General features: G+C 34.8%; 2 protein-coding genes across 2 annotated transcripts in view; one reads left to right on the top strand and one right to left on the bottom strand.

Annotated features, from left to right (window-relative positions):
- The window catches only part of LOC149792987 (arrestin domain-containing protein 3-like), a 55,009-nt gene extending 51,734 nt beyond the window's left edge, over nucleotides 1–3,275 (bottom strand). The window contains exon 1 of the mRNA XM_089966267.1: nucleotides 3,167–3,275. The gene's annotated coding sequence lies outside the window, so the exon portion shown is untranslated. The remainder of the gene's footprint in view (nucleotides 1–3,166) is intronic.
- Nucleotides 3,276–4,639: 1,364 nt separating this feature from the next.
- Nucleotides 4,640–23,258, top strand: LOC149792986 (huntingtin-interacting protein K-like). The gene is made up of 3 exons (XM_089966853.1): nucleotides 4,640–4,856; nucleotides 15,896–16,003; nucleotides 21,140–23,258. Exons 1-3 carry the CDS (start codon nucleotides 4,704–4,706, stop codon nucleotides 21,233–21,235), a joined length of 357 nt encoding a protein of 118 aa, XP_089822979.1. The 5' UTR covers nucleotides 4,640–4,703; the 3' UTR covers nucleotides 21,236–23,258.
- Nucleotides 23,259–23,680: the final 422 nt, after the last annotated feature.

Below are 23,680 nucleotides of genomic sequence, written 5' to 3'. Positions count from 1 at the left end.
TGACTTGGTATTAGATAAAGAACCGACACTACCATTTTTCGGCTAAATGGCTTTTGAAATGGTCAAATGCAGGAATAGGTTGCAGATGTGCCTTAGCCTCGTTTCCTTTTAATGAAAAATGTATACATCTCGTGGTATATCATTGATACAGGGTACACACACACACACACACACACACACACACACACACAAACTGCCACTGTAAACTGCAGATAAACAGTGAGTGAACATTAATTTCATTGGGATGAGAGAATATACAGAATCCTCATCTCTCTCTCTCTCTCTCTCTCTCGTGAATAAACAAGACAAAGAAAGTATGGCCTTGAGGTGCAATTATCTGCAATTTGCTCAAACCTTATGAGGTCTTTACTGATAGAAAAAGCAGAATTTACATTGCACTCTAAAATAATAAACGTGCTCTAAATTGATAACATTCTGAATGATAATATATAAACAAATTTGTCCTTAAACTTTACTTGTAGGCTGCTACCCTATTCTGCCACCGTGCGGCAGTGGTATATTACACCCACAAAATGTCCAAATAAAACTGGGGTTGGAAGGGTCAGCGGAAATATAACATTGTGTAAATGCATCTAATTGTATACAGTTTGATACATTTAATTTGTTTTGTGCTTCTTGCAGGCCACCTCTCTTCCGAATGTTAATATTATGAGAAATCAGCTTACTATTATGCGGTAATATAATTCGAATTATATTTTAAATAAGACGCCCCAAACATGCCGTAACGTGGTATAACCTCTTGTTGCTAGGGTGAGGGGAGTAGTCGTATTGTAAGAAATTGACGTATCACAGCGCCATCTGTTGTTCTAATGAGGCATTACGCTCGCTTCCGTGATGCTAACTTGCAACGTGCTTGACTGTGCAGTAAAGATGCAATCTGTGTGACTTGTGATATAGCAAGTTTATAAATAGAATATTTAAACTTGTAATAACTGACATATCGTTTACCATACGACAAACTACAGAATTAGTTCAATAATTGGCCAATTGCAAGATACAGTGAGGCAGAAGGAAAGTATATCTAAGCACTTGCAAGCAGCCATTTACAGCTAGCATCAATGAAGAATAGAAAATTCATGACTAGAATTATGAATGTAGCACTTGCAAGCAGCCATTGACAATAATGCGAAAGGAAAGTAGCACTAGCAAACTGCCACGTACAATCTGCAGCAATGAAGAATACAATATACATTGACAGAATTATGAAAGTAGCACTTGCAAGCGGCAACTTACAATAACGCATCAAGGAAGATTAGAAAATACATGCATATAATTATGGCGGTAAACCCTTTCCATTTGTGTGTACCATGTCTGTCGAAATATGAACACAATCTTTATGACACGGTGAATTGAACATTCAGATTAGTTCTCTTTGTTATCATTCGTTATCTTAATATTGTTAAAATACTAACTATTAATTGACCTATGCTTTTCAGGACAATTTAGCCATAAAATAGATCGATTGAAAGACAATTATGAGCACTCAAGTGATTGCACAGTTGGTTTGTGTTGATAAAGGCGTTTAATTGTAGTCCGGGTTTGTTGAATTTGAGCCCTGAGCATGTGGCTAAAAATAATTTTAACATTGTTGTTGTGATCTATCTAGCTATCTATCTATCGTTAATAAATATAAAACATATAAAAAGCAACTCGCCTATCCATGCATATTGAGCCTCTAATTATGTAAGTGTATAGTTTTCCCTTGATAATACATACATACATATATATATATATATATATATATATATATATATATATATATATATATATATATATATATATATATCCGTAAGTATGTCAGTTCTTCCACATATCCATTTGTGTATCAGTCAATCCATCCACCTATCCGTTTGTTTATCATTCAAATCCATCCACTGATCGCTCTTATGGCCTAGTGTTTAGAGCGTCCGCCTCAGGTGCGGTAGGTCGCGGTATCGAACCCCGGCAGAGTCATACCAAAGACTTATACAATAGTACTAACAGCTACCTCGCTTGGCGCTCAGCATTAAGAGGTTAGTGTTAGGACTGGTGGGTCTGGTGTCATGATAATGTGACTGGGTCGGACATCATGCTACATGTCTGCGGCATGATGCCCTAGTACTAGACATCACTGTAAATTGCCCCACTGCAGACATCGTAGCGATATGACTGAAAAATTGTTAAAGCTACGTTAAAAATCCAAACACACGCACACACTCAATCCATCCACGTACCGGTATCCATTTGCTTATCGGTCAACCAATTCACCTATCCATTTGTTTATCAGTCAATCCATTCACCTATCCATTTGTTTATCAGTCAACCCATCCACCTATCCATTTGTTTATCAGTCAATCGATCCACATATACATTTATTTATCAGTCAATTCGTCCATCTATCCATTTGTTTAACAGTGAATCCACCCATCAATCAATTTGTTTATGAGCCAATCCATCCATCAATCCGTTTGTTTATCAGTCAGTCCATCCACCTACCGGTATCCGTGTGTTTATCGGTCAATCCATTCATCAATCTATTTGGTCATCAGTCAATCCATCCACCTAGCCATTTGTTTATCAGTCAATTCATCCGCCCATTCTACCTCTCTTTGTATATCAGTCTTACTTTGTCTAATCTAAGAAAAAAAATATGTCAAATAAACGTTTATAATTACTTCATTGAAATTTGTATTTGTTACTCAATTTGTTTTTTGGGGTGGGGTGGGGTGGGGTAATTTCATTGGCATATAATGTTCATAGCATTTGTATAAAATGCCATTACATGTTACAGACTGGTATTATATGCGTTGTGGTATAGTACATTTCTCTGCCCCAGTGACAATGGAGTTGAAATTGAAAGCATTAAATGTAATCATACTAGTCTACTTTATTGCCATGTAATTGTATTCAATAAGGCATCTGATATACGTGACTTACATTGGATCATGTTTTAACAGATTTTGATAAATGGAAGGAATGCTGCTACAGAAAATACAATACAACTCGATACTAAAGTTTAGAATCTCCATAGTGTTTGAAAGAGTTTACACTACGTCATATATCATATTACATAAATTTAAAGCATTTACATGTATGTTAAATTCGTTTTAACATACATGTAAATGCTAATTATTTTCAATTACTGAATTAAAGATATTCTACTTACAACAAATATCCGCCAGAAAACATAGGAATGGCAAACACGTTTACTGTAAATGTAAGACTCTACGCAAATTACATTGCCAAGGGTCCAACTACTCTATGTCTCATATTTTTTTACCTTTTAAAAAAAAAGCTATTTCAATAGGGATACGATTCATGGGTGGCGTCATTCTACGTGTTGGTATTTATTCATGCACAATAAAATTCCAGCCCATTGTCTATCATGGTATATTGTACGAATAATATTGAAAGTCACGTGGTCTCACCTACATCGTGTTTGTATCAACCTACTAGAGTTTAGATCATTATCTTTTCTAATAAGACTACTTTATACACGTGAATGTATCACGCGTAGTTCTTTAAGAGGTAAACGTCGGAGATAAGACGACATACAAAGATACATGCATACCTACCTACCTACCTACTTGCATGCATGCATGCATGCATGAATACATGAATACATACATACATACATACTGACTGATGGACAAACAGATAGGTCAAAAGATACGAAGACAGATTTTATAATAGAAAGTGATATTCAGAAAAACGATTGAAAGATTAATATATAAAAAGACTGGTATGTTAGAGTAGGGTGGTGGTGGTGGTGGTAATAATATACACATTTCTTCGTGCATTTTATATTATTTACAAGCTAATATTTTAAATATATACAAACCCTTGTCGCATTTATAAAATGGACAAGAAGAAAATAAAAGAGCTATCTTTTTTCCTTTCTTACCACGTGTTTTATTTTATCAACATTTACCAAAACCTCTTTTACCCTTCATATTTGTAATATTATGTTGCATGTCTACTGTCTTATTTACGATTATATACCCTTGTCCTAATTTTTATATATTTAAGAAGGGTAACAACATCTAATGACGTCATAAAAGACGTCATAACCTCATGCAAATGAAAGGCGCTATCACTGAGGCGTCCGGATGTATTGCATGACGTTATAACATCATGCAAAGACGTTATCAATGAGGTATCAGAGCGTATTTCAAGTCATTTCACTACACTGTTGTTTCCTTTGGTCAACTAAAACACGTGGCTTTCGTCATGCGATAAATACAGGTTGACATCTGCGCTCATTTCAAACGAAATTTATGATACTAATTAATTCAATAATTTTGCTAACCAGAATCCATTTTCAAAATGAATCATTTTTTTTTCCATTGAATTATTGGCACATATTAGTTGGACCTGCTTTGTTATGAGTTTAAGTTTGTTCTCATTTCTATTTTTCTTATATTAGGTCCCTTGTTGTTGTTTATTTCTATTTGTGAGTACGTTTTCTTTCTCTTATTCTTTCAACTTTTTTTATATTTTTCTTTCTTTTATTTTCCTCATGAATGCAAAAAATTCTGCTACCCTCCTTAAGAAAACAAAACAATGAAACAAATCAATTTTAAAAATTTCTAAATTTTCCGGTTCCAAATCAGCTCATGCACTTGAATTTTGTAACTATCGCGAGAGTGGCCTCCCTTATCATTTTTTCTGTTCGTCGCACGTGTGCTTGCCGGACGGATATCATGGCAACAGAAGAAGAACAAATAGATGTTGACGATGAAAGTAACGAACCAAAAGGAAAGAAAGCAGCAAAACATGATTCTGGAGCAGCAGATCTTGAGAAAGTCACAGATTACCATGAAGAAGCTGAAATATCTGCACCTCAAATCGGGGAGGTATGCAGTTCCACCCACCCCAAATAGCAAAATAGAACGATTTTTTTCTTAATAATTTTAGAATAAATAAAAAGTGACTGTTTTCTGCATGATTAGAATATGCAGAATTCAGAAATGAACTCATATTCTTTATATCTTTTAAAATAAATTACCTGTTAGTATTCAAACACATGCACACCACCATTTCAAGCTGGTTGCATATGTTTTGCATATTGTTAAATAAAAATGTTTTGTGAACATTCAGCTTCAGGAAGAATAAATTCACTTGTTCTTTGTTTCATGTACTTCTAAAACATTTTTGTGACTTTTTTCTAAGCCCTCACCCCCAGAAAACATTTTTGCATGAAATACCATAATGATGAGTTACACACTGTTGAATTTGTATATTCATTAGTGTTCTTTTACACACACACACATACACATATATATATATATATATATATATATATATATATATATATATATATATATATATATATATATATCTTGCTAGGAGTAAAAATAGGAGTCCCACCAGCAAAAGTTGCAGTCCCCTCCAGGGTCAAGCTGGACTTGAATTTTAGGGAGAAGTGACTTCTCCTTTTGGACAGAACAGGTAGAAGTGGATGCAAAGCAAGAAATGCAATATATATATACATATATAGACACACTTATATGTTCTCTTATTTGAATTAAGCCCTCTATTTCCCAGTATTCATATTTGCATTTAACTTTGGAATTAAGCAATACTTTATTTTCAAGTAGACACTTTTCTGAGTTATTTTGGCCATATGACTCTAAAAGAGATTAATAGAAACTCATTGTAACAAATTTTAACTGAATATCCAGATTATATTACTGTAATTTCAAGTTAGTAAAAATGCGTAATCAACTACCCTAATCAATTTTTGTAAAATTCTTTTATTTATTTATAGTTTCTTAAAGTTCGCTATAATGGCACTTTCAAAGATTTCGAAACGTGTTTGAAACAACCCCTGTACCTTGTACATGAGGGCAAATGTACACGTATTTGAAACAACCCCTGTACCTTGTACATGAGGGCAAATGTACACGTGTTTGAAACAACCCCTGTACCGTGTACATGAGGGCAAATGTATACGTGTCTTCAGATCATACTTTTTGTCCTCATTTCTTCGTTGTAGATAAAATATTACCGCAACTATTCATACATAGCACACTAAAATGCAAAAAGTTACAGACATGTCTCCTTTATAGTCAGTGTATGAATTAAACCCATCTTTCCTATAGAATCAACACAGTTGTGAGTGCATCTATTTTTAGAAGGAGAAGTTTTCGTAATGTCATCACTCACTTTCATATAGCTTCATTACAACAGTCCATTGTCAGATTGCAAATTTTTGGTTTATTTATTGGTCTACGTACTTGTAGTAATGTTAGGCAATGGTTAAATAGTATCTTCTTTGCTGCTTTTGTCCTTATTTCCACAAATACATGTCCAAGTCAGAAAACAACTTAGACCTTACAATGCATCTTGCGAATTCTACAACATAGCATTTTCCCATACATTTCTGACCTACATAATTTGCATTTTAAAATTAAATCTTTAATAAAATAATAACTAAACTTTGCTTTCAATGAATTGTATATTTTTCTGAATATATTTGCCCGATAATTTACGAAAACAGACAATTTAATAAACTCCCAGACTTAGCGATGTCAACCATTAAATCATTATTTCTTGTTAGGCCTACTGGTTCACTTATAGTTTCAAATGAATTTTATGACGAAATAGTGTACAAGAGGCAGTTAATATATACCCAGATCACCATTTCTGATCAGTTTAGAAACACAAGTTTGTATGTTTTATCATCAAAGGATAGCATGTGGAAATTGGGCAGTGATAGTTGCTACCTTACTCGGGAAAGAGGGTTAATGGTCAGTCAGCTATCAAAACACATGCTTGTGAATGGGCAAGAGTTTGTTTGTCAATGTAATTGATATGAAAACTAGGCCTAGCTACTGATGTCTTGATGAATACATTTTGCTACAACACTAGAACTAACTGGGCTGAGGTGAGGGGGCATCTCAAAAAGTATGGTCAGTCAATATACCTCTTAAAAAAACACCTGGCAAAGTCATTTCCACTTTCCTAATAGAAGAAGGCTAAGTTTACATTTTTTAGGCGACTTAGTCGCCCACTTTGCCTGGTAGGGTGACCCCTGGCCCTCCCCAAGAACTGCGAAAATTAGAAGAACTATTGGTTGCCAAAGCCTTTGAACTTGCTGCCCAGCTATTGCATCCTGTTTTTTTGATGTATTCTTATAATGGCAACATGTACATCAAGGGGTCTATCAGCCATTGAATTACCACTCCAGTGGCCTAGTGGTTAGAACATCCGCCTCGGATGCGGGAGGTCGTGGGTTCGACCCCCGGCCAAGTCATACCAAAGACTTATAAAAATGGTACTAACAGCTGCCTCGCTTGGTGCTCAGCATTAAGAGGTTAGTGTTAGGACTGGTCGGCCTGGTGTCAGGATAATGTGACTGGGTGGGACATCATGCTACATATCTGCGGCATGATTCCCCAGTGCTAGACATCACTATAAACTGTCACACTGCAGACATCGTAGCGACATGACTGAAAAATTGTTAAATCTGCGTTAAAGTTCCAAATCACACACACACCGCCACTGAATTCTGTCATTGTAAATATCAGCACAGCTAATTCATCAACACATTTTTCCACAAAGCAGGTGGGTGAAGCAGGACTGGCAAATCTTTGAATCTTGTCGCACACCGATTACATGTGTATGGAGAACTCCTGCCTCAGTGATTTTCTGCATCCCAGATAAAATATTTGCATCTGATTAAGCGTTTCCGAGATTTTTTAGATAGTGAAATGCTACATATCAATTTTCTTTATAATGACAATGTTTGTTTAGATTGATATTCACAAGGAATGACACAATATTTTTTTTTTCTACAAAATTATTCAAATTAATTTTAATTTTGCCTCTTTTTCACCTATGCAAAACAAATTTTTTAATTTAAATACCAGTGTCTCTGGGGCCCCGAGTGGTCTAAAGCATTCTCCGTTATGGATCACTGCCATCTCACCTCTGTCTGCGTGGGTTCAAGTCTCAGATTCAGCCAATGTGGGTATGTGAGAAAGCTTGCGAGTAGCTTCTTGTGTGTCGGTGGTTCTTTTGGGGTTTTTCCTGGTTCTTCCTCCACCAATAATACTGGCCACCATGTATAGCCTATCGTGTGCTGAAAAATGGCGTTAAACCCTAAAACAACAACAACAACATCACAATCACAAACATATATTAATCACAAATATCGGGTCCATCAGGTCCAAAACTAACCTTGAAAATAGATTACCAAAACTTTGTAATTTATTTAGTTTAATGACTGACAGGACATTTGTATAATCTGACTCCTTATGCTATAAATGTCAGCTTTTTCATGAAATGAAGTTTTTGTGAGTATGAATTAGGTATTGTGAGTACAAATTAACTGTCACAGGTATGAATTGAGTGTCATGAGTATGAATTAAGTGTCATGGGTATGAATTAATTTTCATGAGTATGAATTAAGTGTCACTGGTATGAATTAAGTGCCATGAGGATGAATTAACTGTCATGGATATGAATCAGGTGTCATGAGTGTCAGTTAAGTGTCATTATGAATTGTTATGATATGAATTACATGTCATGTAAATTAATTAAGTGTCTTGAGTAAGATTATAAGGGGTTTCAGTAATGGCGGCCATAGGTGGAAGCTAGTAAAGTGGGCTCTGTAGATTTTGGCAGTTATAAGTGGTTTTTTTTACAGTGAAATGGTTCATACTTGTTGGGATTATGTGTGAATATTCAAGGAATGCAGGACATACAACATTATTGGTAGATCTTAATCAATTTTGAAAAAAAATGTGTTTTTCCACTCAAAATTCAAATATGATGGAATAGAGATGGAAGTTTAGTGGTGCAGTTTTGAGACATTCCCTACCTGATCTGTTTGACTCATTTACTTACTTCAGTGTAGTTTGCCTTCAACTGTAAGAGTTGTTTGGCACATGGTGAGTAATAAATGTCAGTGTCACAACTGAGTAGTGAGAAAAAATTAGTCCAAACAAGATTATCTACAAGTATGAGTGGAAAGAAAGATCAAGGCAAGCAACAAATAAAAACCAGATTACAGAGTGGCACCCTAATGGAGACATCTGACACAAGTATGAGTGAATCAACCTTGAGTACAATTCAGCTGGACTTGGACGAAATAAAGCAAAGTCTCAGAGGGAGCATTTCAAAAGCAGATTTTACATCTGCTATTGCTGACTTGGTGAAAAAAGATGACCTAACAGAAATTGTTACAACTATTGTGAGGAAATTGTTAGAGAATGTGAAGGAAGATCTGAGAAAGGAGATAGTAGCAGAAAGTGAAAGGGTAGTAAAGGAGAGGACAGGAGAGTTGATGGATAGGGTGGATTCACTGGAATTTGAAAACCACCAGTTGCTAGAAAAATTACAGGAAGCAAAGAAGGAAAATGATAAAATGAGGATTGATATGAAAGATTACGAGAGGAGATCACAGCAAGCAAGTGTAGCTTCAAACCAATCCGAACAATATTCAAGGAAGCTGAACATAAAAGTTTTAGGGCTGGAGGAGGAGGAAAATGAAAATCTGAGAGAGAGAATTCCGAAATTGGTGAAGGAAGTTACAAAAATTAATTTAGATAACAGGGACATAGTGGCTGTGCATAGGATTCCAGGTCGACAGGGACAACCAAGGCCAGTGATTGTCAAATTTTGGAGTCTGGATTGTAAACTTCCAATTATCAAGAAGAGGAAGGATTTTCTGCAGTACAAAGGAATTAGACTGGTAGAGGATGTAACCAGGCTGAATACTGAACTTATCAATAAATTATCTAGGCATCACGAAATTGACAGTGCATGGTATTTTAATGGATCTGTGTATGGTAAAACCAAATCAGGAAAAAGGATAAAATTTGACATCTATGATGAAATTGATGAGAAAATTAGATTATAAGTGTAATATGCAATTCTATGAACTTATGAAATTGGCCGAATAGGTATGTGAACTTTCGTTTTTATACTCCTTTTTCTACTCTAATTTGTTTTAATATTTTGTTTATAAGACATTTCTTTCCCTCACCAATTTTATCCTTAATTAATAGGTTTGTTTATTCGCTGGTCCACTGTTATATCTCTCCCTAATAAATTCCTCTCACTAGTTTATAAATCATCTTTCACTCTTATACTCTCATATACACATTTACTCAGTTGTTTACTCACTTTTCTCAACATTACTCCTCCACGATAAATCTCTCAGTCTCACTTTTTTTGCTAATACATTCAATCACCCAACTCTCCCATGTATGCGCTCTTTCACCCTTTCTTTTTCTTCCCTTTTACCCCTTTTTTCATTCATTAAGTTGTAATTTATATTCTTTTTAATCTGTGCTGTTTGGTTTACAAAACTGTCTTAGCTCCGGAAAGGTCTGTCAGAGGTGCATAAGAGTTATCGCAAATGGAGTTGTTTCACTTGTTGTCCATAGTATACTGTATCAATGTTAAACGCAGCCAAAGCTACAGCATTTACTGTAACACCATGGATGATTTTATTATGGATGTTTGTATTCTGTGTGAGTGTGAAAGCCATGCATATGATAAACTCAAGGTGATAATTACTTCATACATTCCTGTACAAGAATATGTATGTGTAAAATTTCTGCTGTTTTCATGGATAATAACATAAAAATTATATCTATTAATGTTAGAGGCCTGCAAGGTTCAGTCTTAAAACGAAGGGATATTTTCCACTGGGTAAAACAAAAGAATGTATCTATAATATGCTTGCAAGAAACTCATAGTACAAAGAACGATGAAATATATTGGGCAGCTGAATGGGGATACAAATGTATATTTAGCCACTGCTCTAGTAAGAGTGCTGGGGTTGCAATATTTTTTAGAAATACTTTTGAATTTATAATCCATAGAGAAAGATGTGACAGTCAAGGGAGATTTATTATTTTAGATATTACAATTAATGGCAACAGAATAACCCTCGTGAATTTGTATGGTTATAATGAGGATAATCCTAGCTTTTTTAGAAAGTTAAAGGAGGAGACTTTATTTTTTGAGAACTCATCAATTATAATGTGCGGAGACTGGAATACTGTTCAAGACTTAGATTTGGATACTTATAATATTTTACATGACAAACACCAACAGTCTAGGGCAGCGATTCAAGACCTGAAAAACGAATTGGAATTAATTGATCCCTGGCGAAATTCCAACCAAGACTTAAAGATGTATACCTGGAGGCAAAAATCTCCCTTGAAACAAAGTAGACTAGATTACTTTCTTGTATCGGATGACATTCATATGAATACAGCTGATGCATGTATCTTACCAGGGTACAAGACTGATCATTCAGCTATTGTTTTGAGTGTGGCGTTTTCAACGTTTCCAAGGGGAAAAGGATATTGGAAATTTAATAACCAACTGTTGAGGAACACTGAGTATACTGATTTGGTCAAAAAGTGTATAACTGACACTGTAAATGAATATTATGTAGGGGGAAATAAAGATGACTCTCTCCATGTTTCTCTTTCCTGTAACGACCAAATGTTCTTTGAAATTTTGAAAATGAAAATAAGATCTGAAACTATATGTTATTCTATTAGGAAATCAAAAGAGAAACGGGAAAAATTAAAGAAAATTGAGCAGGAAATAGTAGAAATTCAGGGGGGACTGTCGAATAACATAAATGAGGAAATTCTGGAAAATTTAGAGAGAAAAAAAGCAGAATTAGAGGAATCTAGGAAAAAATACATAGAAGGTGTTATATTAAGATCTAAAGCAAGATGGTATGAATTTGGGGAAAAAAGCACAAAGTACTTTTTAAATCTTGAAAAAAGAAACTATGTTAATAAGACAATAAAGGAAATTATTTTAGATGATGGGACAAATATATCTGACCAAATAGATATTTTAGAAGCACAAAAACAGTTTTATATGGAATTGTTCAAAAGTAGAATAGCTCAGCTTGATGACGAGGCTACTCAAGAAACTCGAAATAGATTTTTTGATCACAATATTAAACTTAGTCGAGAGGAAAGAGAATCATGTGAGGGTCTGCTTACAATCAATGAATTCGGTATGTCTCTAAAACGGATGGAAAATGGAAAAAGTCCTGGCTCGGATGGATTCACTGTAGAGTTCTATAAATTCTTTTGGAAGTCTCTGGGAGGATTTATATGTAGATCAATAAATTACGGATATACTGTAGGAAAACTTTCAGATTTTCAGACTCAAGGAGTCATCACATGTCTACCAAAGGAGGATAAAGACAGAAGATATTTCAAAAACTGGAGACCTATATCACTTTTAAATACTGATTATAAGATTGCTTCGGGAGCAATTGCAGCTAGGAATAAAAAGGTTCTTCCATCAATAATCAGCGATACTCAGAAAGGATATATGAAGGGTAGATTCATTGGAGAAAACACCAGACTATTATATGATATCATGGACCAACTTGAGAATGAAAACAGATATGGTTTATTATTGTTAATGGATTTCGAAAAAGCCTTTGACTCAATTAACTGGATCTTTGTGGAAGAAGCTCTACAATCTTTTAATTTTGGTGATTCCGTTTGTAAGTGGTTTAAACTGTTTTGTAATGACTCTAATAGTTGTGTTATAAATAATGGACATATGTCATCTTTTTTTAGACTTGAAAGAGGATGTCGTCAAGGAGATCCCCTTGCACCTTATTTGTTTATCATTGGGGTTGAGATTTTAGCTATAACTTTAAAGCAAAACGTGGATGTACGGGGAGTAATCTTTGACGCCAGTGAATATAAATTGGGTCAGTATGCCGATGACGCTTTTATTCTTCTTGATGGATCTAGTTTTTCTCTTGAAGCAACTATGAATATCTTGCAAGGTTTCTCTCTATTATCGGGACTTAAATGTAACATAACAAAAACAAAAGCTATTTGGATTGGAAACAGGAAATTTTCTAATGAAAGAATATGTCCCGAAATGGGCCTAATTTGGTCCTCTTCGAACTTTACACTCCTTGGCATAGAATTTTCTCCAGATTTACAACAGATGGTGGAAATTAATTATATGAAGAAATTAACAAAGGCAAAACGAATACTGGCAAGCTGGAGTCAAAGACATCTGTCAATAGTTGGTAAAGTAATTGTCGTAAAGACTCTTGTTCTGCCCATATTCATACATCTTTTTTCAGCACTTCCTAACCCATCAGCAAAAGTTGAAGCAGAACTAAATCGCATGTTATTTAAATTTGTATGGGGTGGAAAAGTAGAGAGAATAAAACGTGATATACTAGTTTCCCCAGAAAACGAGGGAGGACTAAATATGATACACATATTTTCATTCATTAGGTATATTAAGATAAGATGGGTTAAAAGATTGCTGGAAAAGGAAGATGGAACATGGCAGAACTTAGTCAATACAACTATACTCAGAAATAAAAAGGATATTTGGAATTTAGGGAGAAGGAAATTAGAAGAATTTAGTAAGTTCATTAAAAACAGTTTTTGGAGAGATGTAATTTTGGCAGTATCTAAATGGAAAGAAGAACCGCAAAGTCCTAACGAGTATCTATCCATGAGTATTTTAAATTTTGTCCCCCCTAAAATGATTTATCAATACAAATCCTGGACAGAAGCTGGTTTTGAAATTCTGAACGATCTAGTAGATGACCAGGGTAATTTAATACCTTTTGAGATAATAAAACAAAATACTGGAAGCGATGATTTCTTGAAATACTTCTCCTTAATATCCAGAATTCCTAAAGCATGGAAAGATGCCATAAAAAACCATCTAGTACATAATAATTTTGATAAGCAGGAGGATAAAATAACGAACTTGCGAAAACAAGATTCACTCAAGTATGTTTACAAAGATCTTTTACAGGAAACTAAAAGGCAACACACTGCGAAGCAAGAAGCTTGGATGCAAGTATTTAATAAAAATATAAGTAGTGAGGAGTGGTCTGATATATACAGCCGGGCAAAACGCTGTACCAAGGATACCAAGTTGATCTCTTTTAACTTTAAATTAATCCATAGAATAATCGCTACTAATGATTTTCTTAAAAGAATTAACATATTTGATGACAACAAATGTACTTTCTGTAAGAGTGAAACTGAAAGTATTGAGCATCTCTTTTATGACTGCAGTATTACTTCACAGTTTTGGTACCGTTTTATTGAAGATTTTGCACCTTTTTGCCCAAATATTGTACATCTGTCCAAAAAAGAAACATTTTTAGGAAGTGAACAACTGGACAGTTTGGGTAATTTTCTGCTTATTTTGGCAAAATATTATATTTATACTTGCAGATTCAATATGAAAAATCCTTCTATTTTTGCCTTCAAGCAAATAGTTGCAATGCATAAGAACATTGAAAAATACAATGCTAAGGTAAATAAAAAAGAGGACCAATTTCTTCAAAAATGGACCTCAACAATGAACATTTAACTTGTCTCTGTCTTGATGGTAAACAGGAACAAAATATTGTAATATCACAAAGGCCATGTCACCTAGATTGTGTGCCATATGCATGTGTATATGCGTGTGTGTGTTTTCTTTTTTACTTTCTCTGTAGATTATATTTATTATCCCTAGATTATCTGATAACCAGAAATGTTTGATTGTAAGGTGACCCTGGGATGGTTACCCGACCCATTGGTCAACCTATTACGGGGTTAATAAAAAAAATAAAAAAAAAAAAAAATAAAATAAAAAAGAGTAAGATTTGTCATGGCATGAATTGAGAGTCATGAGTATGAAGTATGTCATGAGGATGAGTTAAGTGTCATGAATATGAATTAAGTGTCATGAGTGAATTAAGTGTCATGACTGAATTAAGTGTCACGAGTGAATTAAGTGTCATGAGTGTGAATTAAGTGTCATGATTGTGAACGGCATTGGTATTGATTGGTTTTGGTTCAAAATGTTGTTTCATTACCCTTAATTTGTCACATCAGTTGCAATTAGGTCATACAGATCACTTTCCTCTTTGTGATATTTAACTTGTTTGACTAGTTGCAACTCTCTCATATATTTGGACACAGAAGTATGAATTATAGAGCAGACAAGGGATAATATAAGATGACAGCAGATGACAAAAATAAACCTGGCAGTGACCCTTTACCATGATACTGCTTTATGGTAGTCACCAGTTGGAGTAGTGTCCCTTTCCTTTGCAACTAATTGCATCTGGAAATGGATAACATATTTGGTACCAAATGTGACTTGACTAGGAATGAACAATGTGTTCAATTAAAAATGGGAGAATGGCCCACTTTCTGTAAGAGAAAATACTCTTTAAAAGCTTCTGGAAGTCCTTAAAATTCAGGTTTGCTTTTTGTTGGTTTAACACAGCTTTGCAGCACACAAAAATATTTAATGTAAGGTCCATGAAAAAAGCTCTCCAGTTCTGTATCAACCATTTACAATTCGTTCATATCTTGTCTGGTTACAAGTGTGCTTTTATGAAATATGCATACATTTGATCAAGACAACATTGAATTTAAGATAAATGCAGACATATCTGCAAGTGCACTAAATTTTAAAATATAGTTGTGATAGTAGGATTTTATCTAGATTGTTTTGTCTGAACAGCTGTCATTCTTCAAATATTTTCACTTATCATTGTAACTGGCTGTCGCAAAGCTGCTGAAAAAAGTCAGAATTATTCAACACAATTTCGAAATGGGCTAGTGAGACTAAAGATAGTTTAATCAATGACAGGCTTATTGCATATTGCAGGGTATGACCCCTGGGTTTCTGTTAGTCTGTTAACATGTCTCAAATGAGACAAAAATGCTAAATTGGGCATTCAGGTGTCTTCAAGGAGAATTTGTCAAATTGAGTGACAGGTAATCAATAAAACAATGGGAAATTTTTGATGGCATGCCACCAAAGTTGCTTAATGTGGAATTGGATTATATGGAGATAGCTTTAGATTATACAGACAAAAAATATCAGTTTTATAATTTTGTTCTTGCAGGCGCTTAATGTAGTAAGCACAAGGAAGAAAGAAGAATCTACAGCAATGCAAGAAAAGGAGAAAGAATTATCAAAAGTTAAAATCAATAAGGAGGATGTAGATCTAATAGTAAGTGTTTCTTAAGAAACCTGTTTAAAAGGGACAGTTCAGGAACTGGACACATTTTCCTTAGTATACAAGCACTCCTTAAATGGAGTATTCTCTTTGAAACCATATAAATATTGTTTTATCTTTAAAGTAACTAGTGCAGAATCCTCTTAGCTTTTCAGTTCTGAAAATCCCATCAAGATGTCCAGTGTTATCTTAAAAGCCATCTTCAGTAATTGGTGTCACACAAGCAGACTCTGTTACAACTCTAGGTCTAAATTTATGTGACGGAAAGAAAGTGAAACCAAGAATTTTAAGTAAAATCATGAAACAATTTCTCCACATTACAAAATGAAAATTCAAAAGACACTAACAGTATTTTGAAAATATCCCAAATGATCCTATATGGCCTATTGTAAGTCGAACAGTAATGAATGTTCCAAATTATAGAATATTCTGAATGAATTCCAGGGAGTCTTTAATATCCTGATGTGACACAATTATGCAGTCCAGAATGTCGAGGAATGAGTTCACAATAATACTAAAGTAGTGTATAAAAAATCCAAGAAGTCAGTGAGCACTTTCTTCAGTATTCCAATAATTATTTTAAATAAATCTGCTTGAATTATATCTGACAGACTGATCTAAAACAGGAATGAGTTATTTGTTTATCAGATCCCTATTTATATACATTTTCACTGACCTACATTGTAATGTTTGTGAAGATTTCAAATGGAAAACTGTAAACAAGACTGGTCTTGAACTCTTGCTGTTTAAACACTTTTTTTTTTTACAACTTACACTCATGGACAAAAGTTAGTTTTGTAAATATTCTGTTTACAATTTACAGTCATTGACAGATGTTAAGCACACAGTATAAGTTAGATATACATAAATCTCACACATTTTTGTGATTGAGGATCTCTCCCTAAGGGGTCATGGGGAGACCCTGCACATGACCATTGTTAACAAGAATCTGTGCTTTCATGACCTCCAGTTTATAGTTCTAGACTCAGTTCTTAGCTCCCATAGCCTACCGCTCCGGTGGCCTAGTGGTTAGAGTGTCCGCCTCGGATGCGGGAGGTCATGGGTTCGATCCCCGGCCGAGTCATACCAAAGACTTACAAAAATGGTACTAACAGCTGCCTTGCTTGGCACTCAGCATTAATAGGTTAGTGTTAGGACTGGTCGGCCTGGTGTCAGGACAATGTGACTGGGTGGGACATCATGCTACATGTCTGCGGCATGATGCCCCAGTGCTAGACATCACTATAAACTGCCACATTGCAGACATCATAGCGATATGACTGAAAAATTGTTAAAGCTATGTTAAAAATCCAAAATCTCATCACATCACAGCTCACATAGCCAAATACCAGGTGAACCTTTTGGTATGGCTCTATATATGTCTATTGTTCGTCGTCCATCTGTCAGCAGTTGTAGAGGTTTCATTTCTAATAAGATTTTAATCAGACTTTGCAAGTTCATATGTAATCAACATTTCAGATGAGTTCAGTTATATGTGACATGCATGAGGTTGTTGTTGTTGTTGTTGTAGGGTTTAATGCCATTTTTCAGCACACGTTAGGCTATACATGGCAGCCAGTATTAATGGTGGAGGAAGAACCCAGGAAATCCCTGGAAAGAACCACCGACCCTCGAGAAGCTACTGGCAAGCTTTCTCGCATACCTACATTGGCCGAATCCGAGACTCCAGCCCACGCGACATGCATGAGGTGATCTGGCACCTAATTGGTTGAGCTTACGAACACTCCATAGAACAAATAGCTTAATATATTTTGATCAAACTTGATGTGTAAGTTTGTATTATCATGACCTTCGATGACTTTGATTATGAGAAACATTCAGGCAAGTTAATGAGGTGATCTTGCATCTAATTAACTCAGCTTATAAACACTCCAGGAACCAAATAACTGAATAGATTTGATCAAACTTGCTGTGTAAATTTGTATTATGAAGACCTCAGATGAGTTGATTATAAGCAACATTCAGGCAAGTTAATGAGGTCTAACTGACTGAGATGTGAACACTCTAGATGTGACTGAGATGTGAACACTCTAGATGTGACTGAGATGTGAACACTCTAGATGTGACTGAGATGTGAACAGTTTAGATGTGACTGAGATGTGAACACTCTAGACGTGACTGAGATGTGAACAATCTAGATGTGACTGAGATGTGAACACTCTAGATGTGAATACTCTAGATGTGACTGAGATGTGAACAGTTTAGACGTGAACACTCTAGATGTGACTGAGATGTGAACACTAGATGTGACTGAGATGTGAACACTAGATGTGACTGAGATGTGATCACTCTAGATGTGACTGAGATGTGAACACTTTAGATGCAATAATTCGGATCTGACTGATATATGGCACGGTTTACACAAGTCTTAAAATAAACCTGGAATTTGATGTCGGGTCATGAAATTTAGAAAAATGGAAAATCCATCAAAAAGTTCTTCAGTTTACTTTGACAACCCTTTAAAAATAACTGAATTCTGCTATGTGCTTATTACTGTTGTTTTATTTTGACCTATTTAATTATAGTTAGGAAAATTGAGTGTTAGCAATAGTTCTTATCTTGATCACCCATTATGTTTAACTCAGATACCTTCAGTATTATTTCATGTCTTATTGCCAGACTGTGATAATGCTTTTACTTGAACTTGCCAATGCATAGTTCAGGTGACTTTTTTGGTAAACCAGTCAGTACATATGGTAGAAGAAGCATGGTGAATGTCTACTTCATCACATGATTGGGCAGTGGGGCAACTGGTGTTCAATTGCAAATGGATCACATATCCGAAATACTCCTGCATTAGAGTGTTGAAAGAGGACAAGTCCTAGGCTTTGTTTAATAAATTAATACATATTAGGAAAAGTGGGTGAGAACACTATTTCCTCGCGAGTGAGAAGTGCAGTCATAAGTTTATAATCATCTGAACAGTCACTTAGGATTTCATTTTTGTGGAAAGTTAATGGGAAAAATGATATGTCCGCAAGTAACATAGCTGCTACCCAGGTGAGTGATATAATGCCCACTTGGTCTTCTTTTCTATATGCAAGACCTCAGGGTTTGATGACATTCAGCCCAGGTCTGGCTGAAATAGACATTTTAATTAAAAATTTACTTCATTACTTAGAAATATTTCATAACAATGCTTAATAAATGAAATGTACATACATACCTTGAGCAAACAAATGAAGAAAAAAAAGAAAGTCCCTAGTTATCTCACTGTTTGCAGTGTTACAATATTTGATGTTAACAAGGTAAAAGGGGCTTTGTATTTAGTAATGAACTCAGTTGAGACCAAATTAGATATCATTGAAGGTCAAAACAAAAAAGATGTGATGCCTAATGGACTTATTTTAAGATTAGGTTTGGCAGGTCAGTTTTATTTATATTTTTGTATATTTGTTACTATGGGAAGAAAAGTAATAGGGTCAGCAATGAGAAACGAGGACGGTTGGCCAACCAGAAACACATATTTTTTATTTGGCCTAGCAAGGTAAAAGGGTCTTTGTTTATAGCAATAAACTCAGTTGAGACCAAAGTAGATATCCTTTAACAGGGTAAAAGGGTCTTGTAATTAGTAATAAACTCCATTGATGGTATGAAGTTATTACAGTGGAAGCATACTCCATCAGTTGTCTCAGTGCATTTCACTCCATCTGCATTTTAGATGCATATTTTTCATTTAAACTGAATGTTTTGTCACATGATTAGTACTTAATTTCCAGCTTAGATCTCTATTCTGGGGCCGTCTTGATTAGCAGTTAATTTCCAGCTTGAATCTCTATTCTGGGCCATCATGATTAGCAGGTAATTTCCAGCTTAAATCTCTATTCTGGGGCTGTCATGATTAGGCGTCAATTTCCAGCTTGAATCTCTAGTCTGGGGCCGTCATTATTAGCAGTTAATTCCCAGCTTAAATCTCTATTCCGGGGCCTTCATGTGATTAGCAGTTAATTTACAGCTTAAATCTGTATTCTGGGGCTGTCATGGTAAGCAGTTAATTTCCAGCTTAAATCTATTCTGGGGCCATCATGTGATTATCAGTTAATTGCCAGCTTAAATCTCTCTTCTGGGGCCATCATGTGATTAGCAATTAATTTCCAGCTTAAATCTCTATTCTGGGACCGTTGTGTGATTAGCAGTTAATTTACAGCTTAAATCTGTATTCTGGGGCTGTCATGGTAAGCAGTTAATTCCCAGCTTAAATCTATTCTGGGGCCATCATGTGATTATCAGTTAATTGCCAGCTTAAATCTCTCTTCTGGGGCCGTCATGTAATTAGCAATTAATTTCCAGCTTAAATCTCTATTGTGGGACCGTTGTGTGATTAGCAGTTAATTTACAGCTTGAATCTGTATTCTGGGGCTGTCATGGTAAGCAGTTAATTTCCAGCTTAAATCTATTCTGGGGCTATCATGTGATTATCAGTTAATTTCCAGCTTAAATCTCTAATCTGGGGCCATCATGATTAGCAGTTAATTTCCAGCTTAAATTTCTTTTCTGGGCCATCATGATTAGCAGTTAATTTCCAGCTTAAATTTCTATTCTGGGCCTTCATGATTAGCAGGTAATTTACAGCTTAAATTTTTATTCTGGGCCATCATGATTAGCAGTTAATTGCCAGCTTAAATTTCTATTCTGGGCCATCATGATTAGCAGTTAATTGCCAGCTTAAATCTCTATTCTGGGCCATCATGATTAGCAGGTAATTTACAGCTTACATCTCTATTCTGGGGCCATCATGTGATTATCAGTTAATTGCCAGCTTAAATTTCTATTCTGGGGCATCATGATTAGGCAAGGAAGGCTAAGCTTTGTTTATTGCCAGGGATAAAGGTACAGTCACTTTCTTCAGCCACATTAGCAAATGTTTTATGTACACCCTGTGTGGTAATGCATGTCCAATTTCATTAAATGATTCAGAGACCTGTACTGTTGACACAGATAATGTGCTGCTTTATTTTTATAGCAATAACTGCTTTACAATAGGACTGCTTGGCTAATCAATTATTAATGATTCACTAATTAATAAATCCACTTTGATTGGCAGGATCAGATTGCCAATGTGTTTCTTTTCATTATCTACTCAGCTATCTCTAATTGTAATCTTTACAGGTTCAAGAGATGGAAATTCCTAGGACACAAGCAGAAAGGAAGTTAAGGGAACATAAAGGAAATGTAGTTGAGGCATTAATTGCATTAACAAATTGACTGACTGAAATATGTTGAAATATAACTATATTTACCATCAAGATGATTCAGCACCCTTGAAATTATGGCATCTTTCATTTTGTATCCTCATTAAACTTTTATGAAGAATATATATCGACATGTACCTGTTAAAACGGTGTTTTTAAATTATCTTGCATTATTTTATCCCATTTTCCATCTTTTATCAGGTACTGATTGACATGAAATTTGTTTATCATACATTATGTTTTTTGCACATTGTAATCAGCTATTGGAACCATTGTTTTTATTGTCATCTCTGCAAAGATAAGAAGGTTTCATGTATATAATTTAGAGAGTTGGATATGGTAAATGTGACAACATCCATTTAATAGTGTGACAGAATGTAATCATCCCTTTATGAAGAGTTTCTTTTATCAAATGTCTTTAGCTTTTACACATAAAGATTTTAATTTTTGAGAAAACTAAGGCAAATTTTTGAGAAAACGGTAAAAAAAAATGAAAAAATAAGTAAACTGGAGACTTCTCAAGGCTAAAACAAAAGCATTCAGGCAAATTGAAATTTCTTGTCAGTGTCCCATGGGCAATCGAATAACTACCTAATAGCAGCAGTTGATGACTAGACTGGCCTAAGGACATATGGCATAGAATTCCTGACCTTGCATGTAACTTTGACCTTTCTGTGAGCAAGTTTCTTTGCCTTGGGCAAATTAGCTTAGAAAAGGTTTTGTCCAGTAGCCAATAAACAGTTGAATTGGATTGCAACTCTCTCTCTCTCCAAGGAAAACCTTTGTACTGTGGCCATTCAGCCATTTAGGGACTACTCAAAATCAGTCTTTATAACCAGGTGGTCTTTATATATTAAGTGGATATGAAAATTTTTTATGAAGTATTAATAAATATATAGATACATGATACATATGTGAATTGTTTTATACATGATGCATATATGGATGGTTTGATACATTACACTTGTGGATAGTTGATACATAATCTATACATATTTGGATTGATACATGACATATTGATATAGACAGATGCTACATACATATAAGCATAGCTGCCAAGTGTCCCGTTTTTTCCGTATTTGTCCCATATTTTGGACCTGAATAATGTTGTACATTTTTTGGCAACAAATATGTTTGTTTATTTTAAAAAAATATAAAAAAAATTCATTGCAATTTTCAGTTTAGAACAGGCACTTGGTTCCATTCTGATAGAAATGTATCACATGTATATAGGAATACAGTTCTACAATATGATTGGTTCATTCGAAATCAAGGCTACAATGCCTGTCTTTATCCGCCATATTGGATTTCGCAAGCAGTTACCGCTGTCACTGTATCTCATCATGTTGAATAAGAAAGCAGAGTATTGAGAATTTTCTCCAGGAAAGACGAGAAAACAGAACTAGAAGGACAATTGTGCCGTCTTGTTTAGATTTGTGAAACCATCTAGTAAAGGAGAAAACTCTACGTTTTGCAAATTGTGTAATGTGATTTCACTATTGGGCATGGAGGCGCCCATGAAATAAAGAGCACAAAAAAGCTAAGAAACATCAGCTTGCTGGTTCATCAGCCTGAACTTACAACGTATATAAATACCAGAGGGAACCTTGATGTAATTCGATCAAAATTTGGTTTATTAAATTTCTTTTGGAAATTAACCTTCCTCTTTCAGTTACTAGTGTTGTTGGCAATTTATTTCGCACACATTTGCCAGACAGTAAAATCGCAAATGATTACTCGTATGCTAGAACGAAAACAGGTCAATAAGAAAATCACACAGAATTGAGATCATCAATGAAAGTTGATACATTCAGATCGATAATGATTGGGAAAAAAATAAGGCGTGGAAAAGGCTACTATAAACAGCCTGTGTCTGAGTGTGTTGCACTCTTGCACCTTCTGAATGGGCGTCCGAATGGAACATGGTACAACACATGCATCTTTGACATCAAATAATTCTGTAAAACACTGTCCTACTTTACTGATGGTTGTATATGTTGTAAATAGTTACATATGCATTAAAATTTTAAAAATCAGTAATTGTTCCTGAAAATCAGTATTTTTGTCACAAGAAGTCAGTATTTTTGTATTCAGGGGTTGGCAGCTGTGTATAAGTATAGTTAGATACATGACACGTGGATAGTTGATATATAATCTGTACATGTTTGGATCGATACATGACACATTGATATATCGATAGATAGATGATACATTTAAGTATAGATTGATACATGACATATATGAATAAATAGATGCATAATACATATATGGATAGATTCATGATACATATGCAATAGGTACATGATACACAGAATAGGGTAAGATAGATGATACATATAATGATAAATAGATACATAATACATCTGTATATACTGTCACATTTTGAGTGGACTGGGAGAGGTGGTCTCTACGGCAGATATATTTACTCAGTGATGCAATGATTTTATTGTAGTTTCTG

Source organism: Sinohyriopsis cumingii, chromosome 8, assembly GCF_028554795.1.
Source record: "Sinohyriopsis cumingii isolate HCF-2022 chromosome 8, ASM2855479v2, whole genome shotgun sequence".
NCBI lineage: Eukaryota > Metazoa > Mollusca > Bivalvia > Unionida > Unionidae > Sinohyriopsis > Sinohyriopsis cumingii.
The sequence above is the reverse complement of the archived record's forward strand: the minus strand, read 5'-3'. Positions and strand labels throughout refer to the sequence as shown.

Bases quoted from the DNA above. Each gene is read 5' to 3' on its own strand.
- LOC149792986 (XM_089966853.1), top strand. From the start codon at position 4,704: ATGGCAACAGAAGAAGAACAAATAGATGTTGACGATGAAAGTAACGAA. The intron at 4,857-15,895 runs GTATGCAGTTCC...TTGTTCTTGCAG, and splicing joins CTGCACCTCAAATCGGGGAG to GCGCTTAATGTAGTAAGCAC. The intron at 16,004-21,139 runs GTAAGTGTTTCT...TAATCTTTACAG, and splicing joins AGGAGGATGTAGATCTAATA to GTTCAAGAGATGGAAATTCC.